At 51.2% G+C, this 11,495-nt stretch overlaps 1 protein-coding gene across 1 annotated transcript; it reads right to left on the bottom strand.

The window, feature by feature from the left end:
• Window positions 1-557: 557 nt before the first annotated feature.
• On the bottom strand, window positions 558-7,243 carry LOC306815677 (olfactory receptor 14A16-like; the record flags this gene model as incomplete). Its single annotated transcript, XM_079332242.1, has 3 exons — window positions 558-566; window positions 3,499-4,263; window positions 7,193-7,243. 3 exons carry the CDS (start codon window positions 7,241-7,243, stop codon window positions 558-560), a joined length of 825 nt encoding a protein of 274 aa, XP_079188368.1.
• Window positions 7,244-11,495: the final 4,252 nt, after the last annotated feature.

Genomic DNA, 11,495 nt, shown 5'->3' on the forward strand with positions numbered 1-11,495 from the left:
AGAAATGATTTTGGCACTGTGGTGCCCCATGGGACCAAGAGGCCACTGTGACACTGCAAAACCAAGGAGAGCATTGCTGCACTGGGAGACCATTGGGACACTGCAGGGCCTTGGGGAACCAAAGGCCGTTGTGGCACTGAAGGGTCTCATGGAATGAAAGGGCCATTGTGACTCAAGGGTGTTGGGGAGCCAGGAGGCTGTTGTGAAACTATGGAGCCTCCTGGAATCATGGAGACCATTGAGACGCTTCAGGGCATCATGGAGCTGTGGTGACACCAAGTTGGGTGTGAGTGTGGATCTGCTGGAGGGTAGGAGGGCTCTGCAGAGGGACCTGGAGAGATGTTATGAATTGGTTTAAACACAGAAAATCAAAAGAAATTAAACATCTGTGAAGAAAACCAATCAGACTGAGAAAGATTTGAAATATACTCCAAAAGCCTGAATGAAACCAAACAAGGTTAGATGTCGGTGCCAAAAATTGGTATCTTTTATTTAATATTAAAAGAGTCAAAGAGAAAGGAAGAGAGACTAAAGAAAAAATTAGAAAAAGAGATGTGCTATGGGGCCTGGGAGGAGAGAGTGACAGGGGTTAGGTAGAAGTATATCATTCTTTTGGGGGTCCCAATCACAGCTTATTGCTCCCCTCCATCTTGAATTCTTGGTACTGAGGATCCCCCGCCACTACACTGAAAAGCACAGAATCCTGTGGATTAATGTACCTTTGGGCAGGTGGAAACACCCTGGCGCCTGTCCTACAGGGAGCCAGTTTGAGACTGTTTCTTGCAGCAGTGTGGATAATTCTGCAGTGCTCTGGTGCAGGGTCCCCTTTTGGGGGGACCCTTGGGTGGGCCATGACAGCCCCTCTGCTGTGCATAAGCTTTTCCAGGGTGAAGGGGCCCCTGCAGTTTGGGTTCCTCTGCACAGCGGAGGGTGGATAGTCACTTCCTGGCACCGGAGGCTTTTTCACTACACACTCAAAGCCTCTCTACCCCAATCCTTTGGAGTGAGGGTCTGCATGAGCCTGGCAGCTGATAACCTGGGTCCGTGTTCTCAACCCTGAAAGTGCTCAGCTTGATCCCCAGTGAATGTATTCTCTCCACTTACATCCATGAGTGAGCAGTTCAGGGCCTGAATCAGAAGGCCTATTCAGGGTGTGATGGTTTTCTCTGAAACTTTTGTTATACAGTTTTGCTAAAATGGGCAAAAATCCTTTGTCAAGATTTTTTTAAGCCATAAATTACAATATTTCAATCTCTGAAAACAGACTGTATTCAGGGGAAGAATCCCAACAAGGTGAGGTTTAATAAGACAAAGTGCCAGGTCCTGCACTTTGGCCACAAGAGCCCCTGCAGTGTTACAGGCTGGGGACAGAGTGGCTGGAGAGCAGCCAGGCAGAAATGGTCCTGGGGGCACTGATAGACAGCAAGCTGGACATGAGCCAGCAGTGTGCTCAGGGGGCCAAGAAGGCCAATGACTCCTGGTCTAGGTCAGGAATGGTGTGGCCAGCAGGACCAGGACAGTGATTCTTCCCCTGTGCTCAGCACTGGTGTGGCAGCACTTCGAGTGCTGTGTCCAGTTCTGGGCCCCCAGTTTAAGAAGGACATGGAGGGGCTAGAATGTGTCCAGAGAAGGGCAACAAGGCTGGTGAGGGATCTGGAACACAAGTCCTGTGAGGAGCAGATGAGACAGCAGGGATTGTTTATCCTGGAGAAGAGGATGCGCAGGGAGACAAGGTGGTGTCAGGGCACAGGTTGGACTTGATGATCTCCAAGGCCTTTTCCAGCCTGGCCTATTCTGTGATCCTCTAAAACCACCCTTGGAGCAATTGCAGTATGGGCCCTGGGCCTCCCCTTCACAAGGTCCAGCAGCCCAGGTCCCTCAGCTTCCCCACACAGCCCCAAAGCCCATCCTGTCAGTCCTGCAGAGTTTCTCCAGCTCCTCCTCACTGCCCAGAACAGGGAGCCCCACACCCAGACACAGCAGCCCAGATGTGCCCCCCTGGCCTGTGGTGCCTGTGGCAAGGGAGCAGCATGAGGCACCGCAGGAGCCTGCAGACAATTCCTGAAGCATTTGTAGGATCATCCAGCTCCTCAAGGGATGCGTTTCATGGTGCCAACTTAACTGAAATGAGAAGTGCAGCCATAGAGGAAAGGGCAAAGAGGGATGGGCTGTTTGCAGGGGAGGGGACATAGATGGGCAAGAGGTGTAAATGTGGATCAGGAAAGAAGAAAGAAAGGAAAAGTGAAGCAGAGGAAATGCTCAGGGCTGTGTGGGGGTGGCTACAAGGCAGCTGTGACTCTGAGCAACAACATCTGCAGTGGGACAGAAAACTCACAGCTCATGAGAACAAACTTTCTGGCTGACTGCAGAGGCCATGACAAACCTGAGTGGTTTCCCTCCCATCCCCCAGCCCTTGCTGGCCCCAGAGGTTGATGCATTTGTGCTCACTCAGCTCCATCTCCCCACAGCAGCACCATGGGGGTGCTGACACCTGCTCTGTGCAGTGCAAACAGGGGCTCCTGAGCCAGTGCTGCTGTGTGTGTGCCTGCAAGGATGCGGCACCTGTGTGAGCTGGGGGAGAGGCCAGGGCTGCAGAGGGGGGATGTTGTTGGCAGGTGCATGAGGACGCTCTGGGACGCTGTCCTGGGCTGTCCAGCGCAGTGGGGATAGATCAGCCCTTGCTCTGCTGCTCCTTGCCAGGGTCTCCCTCTTGCAGGAACCTTGCAGAGCACCAGCCATGCTGTTTGCCCACAGCCTGCCCACAGCCAGCCTGAGGTCCTCACAGGGTTTTCTCTGCTCAGCACTGGGCTGGCCAAGTGTTCTGGAGAGAGCCCTGGCCAAGGAGCCTGGAGCCCCCAGACCCTGCCCTGAGGCATCAGCGCTGCCCCAGCAGTGCCCATGGCCTGTCCCTGCTGCAGCCCTGGCACTGCCACCCCCAGGGCTGTGCCCGGCCCCAAGAGCACTCAGGCCCTGCAGCAACACTAGGGGCAGGAGGGCAGCGGGGCAGTGGCACAAGAGCAGCACTGGCAACACCAAGTGCTGCTGCTGCTAGGCACAGCTGCTGTGCCAGCACTGATCTGCTCCAGCTCTGCACACAGACATTGCTGCTGCAGCTCCAGAGAAGGGAACAAAAGGGGCATCTCTGGAGAAATCTTTGCTAGCACATCTTTTTTTTTGTCATTGAAAGCTTTAAAAGCGGATTTCCTTATTAAAACAGTCTGTGGATCTGAGTTTATTTGAAGTGAAACAGAAAGAGAAATGGCACAAAAAATGACTTTTATTTGTGAAAAATATTAAAAAACTAAAATTAAAAAAAAAAAATAGCCTGCAACCAATCATTAAAGTGCTGTCACAATTTACTTTTTTGTAAGTGATTTTCAGAAATTGGCAACCAAGTTAATGCCTCTGAAATCGTTTAGTGATCAGTCTCCACACTTCAGCCTTGAGCTCCTGGTTCCTCAGGCTGTAGATGAGGGGGTTCAGGGCTGGAGGCAGCACCGAGTACAGAACTGATACTGCCATATCCAAAGATGGCGAGGACATGGAGGGGGGCATCAGGTGAGCAAATGTGCCAGTGCTGATTAACAGGGAGACAACAGCCAGGTGAGGGAGGCAGGTGGAAAAGGCTTTCTGCCGTCCCTGCTCAGAGGGGATCCTCAGCACAGCCCTGAAGATCTGTACATAGGAGAAAACCATGAACACAAAACAAATGAGTGATAAAGAGGCAGTAACAGCAAGGAGCCCAAGTTCTCTGAGGTTTGAGTCTGAGCAGGAGAGCTTGAGGATGTGTGGGATTTCACAGAAGAACTGGCCCAGGGCATTGCCATGGCACAGTGGCAGTGAAAATGTATTGGCTGTGTGCAGCAGAGCATTGAGAAAGCCACTGGCCCAGGCAGCTGCTGCCATGTGGGCACAAGCTCTGCTGCCCAGGAGTGTCCTGTAGTGCAGGGGTTTGCAGATGGACACGTAGCGGTCGTAGCACATGATGGTCAGGAGATAATAATCTGCTGAGATGAAGAACAGAAACAAAAACACCTGTGCCACACATCCTGAGTAGGAGATGTTCCTGGTGTCCCAGAGGGAATTGTGCATGGCTTTGGGGACAGTGGTGCAGATGCAGCCCAGGTCAGTGAGGGCCAGGTTGAGCAGGAAGAAGAACATGGGGGTGTGCAGGTGGTGGCCGCAGGCTACGGCGCTGATGATGAGACCATTGGACAGGAGGGCAGCCAGGGAGATGCCCAGGAAGAGGCAGAAGTGCAGGAGCTGCAGCTGCCTTGTCTCTGTCAAGGGCAGCAGGAGGAAGTGGCTGATGGAGCTGCTGTTGGACATTTCATCACTCTGGGAATCATGTACTCTTGAAGAAAGATTTTGACAAGTTGGGAGAGATTTCCTTGAGTCAATCCTGTGCAATTAAATTAGAAATCCTCTGAGAATTACTGCTCTTCCTGTGGGTGAACTTCACTAAAACTTCAATTTTTGTGTTTGGGTGTGTAGTGCTGTGTTACTGCCTCATCTTCAGCACTGCTCTCAGCCTGAATACTGAGAGCCCGGAAGGAAAACATGACTCCCTGTGCTCCAGTTCTGTCACACCTGATGGTCCCACACAGCTGCACATTGCTGATAATACCGTTCTATAATTAAGAGTAATCACATGTAAAATATGTTGGAAAATATAGTGCATTTTTAGAAGGCTCCAGTTTCCAAGCCTTCTCCCTGCTAGTGCTCCAAGAGCCCAGCCCACCCCTGGAGGCTCAGCTCTGCCCTGTACACCCCTCCCAGCACAGGGCACTGCCCAGGGACATCTCTCTGGCAGCAGGGCCTTACGGGCAGCTCAGACAATCTGAGATGCTGCAAGCCAAAGTGCTGCTGCTGTCTGTAGGCAGAGGAGGGTGAGGAGGCACTTTGTGAGTGAGATGTGAGGCAGATCTGCTGATGCCCAGTGACACAAACACACCTGACAGCCCCTTTCCCTTGCCTTGAGGAGAAAGCTGAGAGCAGTCCTGGCCATGCAGCACCATCTCCACAGCAGGAGGAATCTGTCCTGATGGGGGTGGCTCCTTCCACCTCCAACTCTCCCCACAGTCCATGGGGAGCTGCCAGGCAGGCTGAGAGCTGTCCCTGGCAGGTGGCACATGCCCTGGGCTGGCCAAGAGCCCTGAGGGCTGCAGGAGCTGCTCTGCAGGACAGCCCTGAACAGCCCTGGCTGCAGCCCCAGCTTCAACCCTGCAGCCATCACTGGCAGCAGAAGCTATCCTGCCCTGTCCCTCTGACAGTACCCAGGGCAGCCCAGCCCTGCAGCACATCCTCTTCCTCCTTCTCCTGTCCTTCAGAGAAACTGGGAGAGTCCTCGTGACACATCCCCCAGGCTGTGTTCTGTGCTGGCTCTACGACATCCCTCCAGGAGCACAGGGGACATTGCCCTGCACCCACAGACTCACCATGTCCAGGGCTGTGAAGACATTTCCCCTAAGTGAAATCTCAGCTCAATGTCTTCCCACTCCTGATTGCCTTCAGCCTGTCTGTGCCTGGCTCCTGACCCCTCAGTGCCTGCAGGCAGTGCCCTCAGCCCTGCTGGGCTGGGAGAGGAGCAGCTTCTCAGCAGAAATGTCTTTTTAAAGCTTTTCCTGGTTGCCATTATCTCCCTCTGTGCCAGGAGACACAACACAACTACTTTGATGACCCTTTCAGGAGTTTGGTCTTTTTAAAATTAGATTCAGGCCCTGAGAGAATATTTTTCAAAAATCTTCTCAAGAACTCAAAATTAAATTAAAACTTGAAAGTTTCTTGAACTTTTAATAGGTCTCACTGAGAGACAGGGCTGAGAAAGTTCCCCAAGGTACCAGATAGAGCAGAACAATGGAGGCACTGGTGACAGGTAGGAATAAAGAAATTAAAGGTGTCTCTGACACTGAGCAAATGTGGATGTGTTTCAGGAATGCAAAGGGCCAAGGCCTGAGCCCCAGCCCCTGGCAAGGCAGATCCTGTCCCTCCCTCATTGCTCAGGGCTCTTCCTGGGGCACTGGGCTCTGGGGATGTGCAATGCCAAGGGCAGGACCATGGGGCGGCCCCTGCCAGGCTGCTGAGCAGGGACAAGGAGGCAATGAGGCCCCAGCACAGCAAGGCTCACTTGTCCCCTGCTGGTCTCAGGCCCAGGGCAGCAGCCATGGCCCAAGTGCTGCAGCAGTTGGCTCTGGCAGGGCCTTTCAGCTGCTGCCCATCCCTGTGCCCTCTGCAGCCCAGGCTGTGAAAAAGCAAAGACTGAACCTGGGACTCTGGGGAGGATTTTATGGAAATGGGTAAATTTTAATACACATATCATGACTGAATATAATCAACTCACTTGTAGAATCACTTGTCCATGTAAGGTTAGGAGTTATCCCATGTTGGACCTCAGGTCTGAATGAATGATGTCCTCTTTACACCTAGTTAGTGTCAAAGAGTCTTATTCTGATATTTTGGAGATTTGGTGACAGTGGGGCCTCACAGAACCAAGGATTCAACTATGACACCTTGGAACCTCACAGAACAAAGGGGCCATTTTGATGTAGCAGATCCTCATGGAACCAGGGACAATACTGTGACACTATTGAATCTCATGGAAACAAGGGACCATTTTGATACTTCCCTGCCTCATGCCAACAGGAGCCTTTGTGACACCATGGGCCCACATGGAGCCAAGGGGCCATTGTGACACTGCATAACCAAGGAGACCACAAACACTGAGGAATCTTGTGGAACAAAGGGTTGAATGTTATACTGGGGGAACTTGTGGAGCATTCTGATACTGTGGTACTCCATGAGACAAAAGGACCACTCTTATATGCTGGGTCTTATGGAACCACGGAGCCAACTGTAACACTGTGGAGCCTCATGGAACAATGGAGATAATTATAACACAGAATCACAGAATTGACAATTTTGGAAAAAAACTTTTGAGATCATCAAGTTCAACCTATGACCTAACATCACCTCATCAATTTAACCATGGCTCTGAGTGCCATGTCCAATCTTTTTTTAAATGCCTACAGGGATGGTGACCCCACCCCTTCTCTGGGCAGAAAATTCCAGTGCCCACTCTTTCAGTGAAGAAATTTTTCCTGATATCAAAAAAAACCTAAACTTTTTCTAGGGCATCCTAAGACTGTTCTCTCGTTCTCTCAGTGGCTGCCTGAGAGAAGAGACCAATCCCCACCTGACCACAGCCTTTTTTCAGGCAGTTGTAGAGATTCTCACTGCAGACCATTGTAGCCACTGTGGCCACTGTAGCATGGCAGAGTGTCCAAGTTTGGGACAAATTTTAGGAAAAAAGACCTCCAAAGGGCCCCCTCCCCCCCTTACAATTCTTTCCTTCACCAAGCTCGGAAAGAATTTTCTTCAGGGGAAAGTGGAAAAAACTTTTTATTAACAAAATACAAAAGAAACACTTCCCAGCACAGACCCAGATGAGATGAACTCGGCAGATCTTCACCGGGAAGGGCAGCAGAGCTTCTTTGGCAGACTTCCAGAGGTGGTCTCCGAAGTTCAGATCTGTTTCCTCTGGAGCCGGTGCAAATCTTAGGGATGGGGGGGGAAAGGGAGAGGGGCAGTTTAGGCAGCCGGGGGAGGGGGGGGGGGAAGCAGCTGAAGCAGTGGAGGGGAGGGGGGCAGGGGGGCAGCAGAAGCAGCAGCGAGCAGCAGCGAAAAGCAGCAGCAAAAAGCCCAAAAAGCCGAAAAACACCCGGCTAGATAAAACAGCCCGGGGGAGGGGCCGGCAGCTCCATGGTGGGGGGTAGGGAGAGGAGCTAGTCAAAACATAACCCATAACATTCCACCCCTTATCCCATATCGTGATCATTGACACACGATTGGGATACACACTTACTAAGCACAAACTTTCTCTGACTTGCTCAAAACCTTCAACACTTACACATTTCCTCCTTCTAACTTGCTCAGGCCTTTGTCACTTACACATTTCCTTCTATTCATAAAATCTGGCATACAATAGTAGTGACACTCACCAACAATATTTTGTGTACAATTTTATCCTATAATCAGATCTCCCTGAGGTACACAGCAGGTTGTTCCATCCTTCTGCATGATTCACCAAGTACATCCTGGTCCTTGAGCAAAGACAATCCCACGAATGGGTTTGCCTGTACTCGAGGCAGGATGAATCCATACTGTCTTCCCTAGCAACCCTCTAACATGGGCCACTGGGACTTTATCTCCATCTATTACATTAAGGCCTTCAGACTGGGCGGGACCTGCTCGGTTGGTGGAACCTCGAGTGTTGACTAACCAAGTGGCTTTTGCCAGGTGCTGCTCCCAGTTTTTTAGAGATCCCCCACCCAATGCCTTTAAGGTGGTCTTCAACAATCCATTGTACCTCTCCACTTTACCTGCAGCTGGTGCATGGTAAGGGATATGGTACACCCACTCAATACCATGTTCCCTAGCCCAGGTGTTGACAAGCTTATTTTTGAAATGAGTCCCATTGTCTGACTCAATTCTCTCAGGGGTACCATGCCTCCAAAGGACCTGCTTTTCCAGGCCCAGGATGGTATTGCGGGCAGTGGCATGAGACACAGGGTAGGTCTCCAACCATCCAGTGGTGGCTTCTACCATGGTCAGCACATAACGTTTTCCCTGGCGCGTCTGAGGCAGTGTGATGTAATCAATCTGCCAGGCCTCCCCATACTTGTATTTGGACCACCGTCCACCATACCAGAGGGGTTTTACCCGCTTGGCCTGCTTGATGGCAGCGCAAGTGTCACAGTCATGAATGACTTGGGTAATGCTGTCCATGGTAAGATCCATCCCTCGGTCTCGTGCCCACTTATAGGTGGCATCCCTACCCTGATGGCGTGAGGCATCATGGGCCCATCGAGCCAGGAACAACTCTCCCTTATGTTCCCAATCTAAGTCTATCTTTGAGACCTCTATCCGTGCAGCCTGATCTACCTGCTCGTTGTGCCTGTGTTCTTCATTAGCCTGACTCTTGGGAATATGGGCATCCACATGATGGACTTTCATGGGGAGCTTCTCTACCCGAGTGGCAATGTCTTTCCACTCATCAGCAGCCCAGATTGGTTTTCCTCTACGTTGCCAGTCAGCCTTTTTCCACCTTTCCAGCCAACCCCATAGAGCATTGGCTACCATCCACGAATTGGTGTAAAGGTAGAGCATTGGCCATTTCTCTCTCTCAGCAATGTCCAAGGCCAGCTGAACAGCTTTGAGTTCAGCAAGTTGACTCGATCCACCTTCTCCTTCGGTAGCTTGTGCAACCTGTCGTGTGGGGCTCCATACGGCAGCTTTCCACTTCCGGTTCATCCCCACAATGCGGCAGGAACCGTCGGTGAAAAGGGCGTAGCGTGTTTCATCTGCTGGCAGCTGGTTGTACGGTGGAGCTTCTTCAGCCCGGGTCACTTGCTTCTGCTCCTCCTCATCAGCGAGACCAAAATCTTCACTTTCTGGCCAGTTCGTGATTATCTCCAAAATCCCAGAGCGACTCGGGTTACCAATACGGGCGCGCTGTGTGATGAGGGCAATCCACTTGCTCCATGTGGCGTCAGTGGCGTGGTGAGTAGAGGGAACCTTTCCTTTGAACATCCACCCCAGCACTGGCAGTCGAGGTGCCAGGAGAAGTTGTGCTTCTGTGCCAATCACCTCTGAGGCAGCTTGAACTCCTTCATAGGCAGCCAAGATTTCCTTCTCTGTGGGAGTGTAGTTGGCTTCGGACCCTCTGTAGCTTCTGCTCCAGAATCCCAGGGGTCGGCCTCGGGTCTCACCAGGCACCTTCTGCCACAGGCTCCAAGACAAACCATGTCTCCCAGCTGCTGAGTAAAGTACGTTCTTCACATCTGGTCCCCTCCTAACTGGGCCAAGGGCTACTGCATGGGCAATCTCCTGTTTAATCTGAGCAAAGCCTTGCTGCTGTTCAGGGCCCCAGTGGAAATCATTCTTCTTGCGGGTAATAAGGTAAAGAGGGCTCACAATCTGGCTGTACTCAGGAATGTGCATTCTCCAAAAACCGATGGCACCTGGAAAAGCTTGTGTCTCCTTCTTGTTAGTAGGTGGGGACATAGCTGTAATCTTGTTAATAACATCAGTAGGAATCTGACGCCGTCCATCTTGTCACTTCACTCCCAGGAACTGAATCTCCCGAGCAGGTCCTTTAACTTTACTCTTCTTGATGGCGAAGCCGGCTTCCAGGAGAATTTGAATAATTTTTTCTCCTTTCTCAAACACTTCCACTGCTGTGTTTCCCCATACGATGATATCATCAATATATTGTAGATGTTCCGGAGCTTCACCCTTTTCCAGTGCAGTCTGGATCAGTCCATGACAGATGGTAGGACTGTGCTTCCACCCCTGGGGTAGTCGGTTCCAGGTGTACTGCACGCCCCTCCAGGTGAAAGCAAACTGAGGCCTGCACTCTGATGCCAAAGGAATGGAGAAAAATGCATTTGCTATGTCAATGGTGGCATACCACCTTGCTGCCTTGGACTCCAGCTCGTACTGGAGTTCCAGCATGTCTGGTACGGCAGCGCTCAGCGGTGGAGTCACTTCATTCAATGCCCGATAGTCCACAGTCAGTCTCCATTCCCCATCAGATTTACGCACAGGCCAAATGGGGCTGTTGAAGGGTGAGTGGGTTTTACTAACCACCCCTTGGCTCTCCAGCTCTCGGATCATCTTATGAATAGGAATCACAGCATCTCGCGTTGTTCTGTACTGCCGGCGGTGTACTATTGAAGTGGCAATTGGTACTCGTTGTTCTTCTCCCTGCAGAAGTCCTACTGTAATTGGATTCTCAGATAGTCCAGGCAAGGTGTTCAATTGTCGAATACGCTCTGCCATCACAGTTGCAATTCCAAATGCCCATCTTAGTCCTTTTGGGTCCTTAAAATACCCACTCCGAAGGTAATCTATGCCCAAAATACATGGGGTATCTGGACCAGTCACAATAAGATGTTTCTTCCAATCCTTTCCAGTTAAACTTACTTCCGCTTCCACCAGGGTGAAGTCCTGCGATCCACCTGTCACACCAGCAATTGAAACAGATTCTGCTCCCATGTATCTTGATGGAAGTATCGTACACTGTGCACCTGTGTCCACTAAAGCTTTATATTTCCGTGGTTTCGAAGTGCCAAGCCATCGAATCCACACGGTCCAAAAACCATGATTTTCCCTCGCCTCACCCTGGCTAGAGGCAGGGCCCCTCTAAGCCTGTTTCTCCTTCTTTTCTGGGGCATACATCTTAGAAGTTCCCTCAAGAGGATCAGACATGTCATTATCAGTATCACGTTCAGCACTTTGGCTGCGAGAGACAGGAGCGGCTTTCCTTCTGGTGGAACTTCCTCTTTCAATCTTTCCTTCCTTCAAATCCCGCACTCGTTTTGCCAGAGCAGCCGTAGGCTTCCCATCCCATCTTCTCATGTTCTCTCCAGAATCTCACAAGAAAAACCACAATTCAGCTCGGGGAGTGTACCTCCTCTCCCAACTGGGGGAACGTC

The sequence above is a fragment of the Erithacus rubecula genome, assembly GCF_903797595.1.
Source record: "Erithacus rubecula genome assembly, contig: scaffold_184_arrow_ctg1, whole genome shotgun sequence".
In the NCBI taxonomy this organism is placed as follows: domain Eukaryota; kingdom Metazoa; phylum Chordata; class Aves; order Passeriformes; family Muscicapidae; genus Erithacus; species Erithacus rubecula.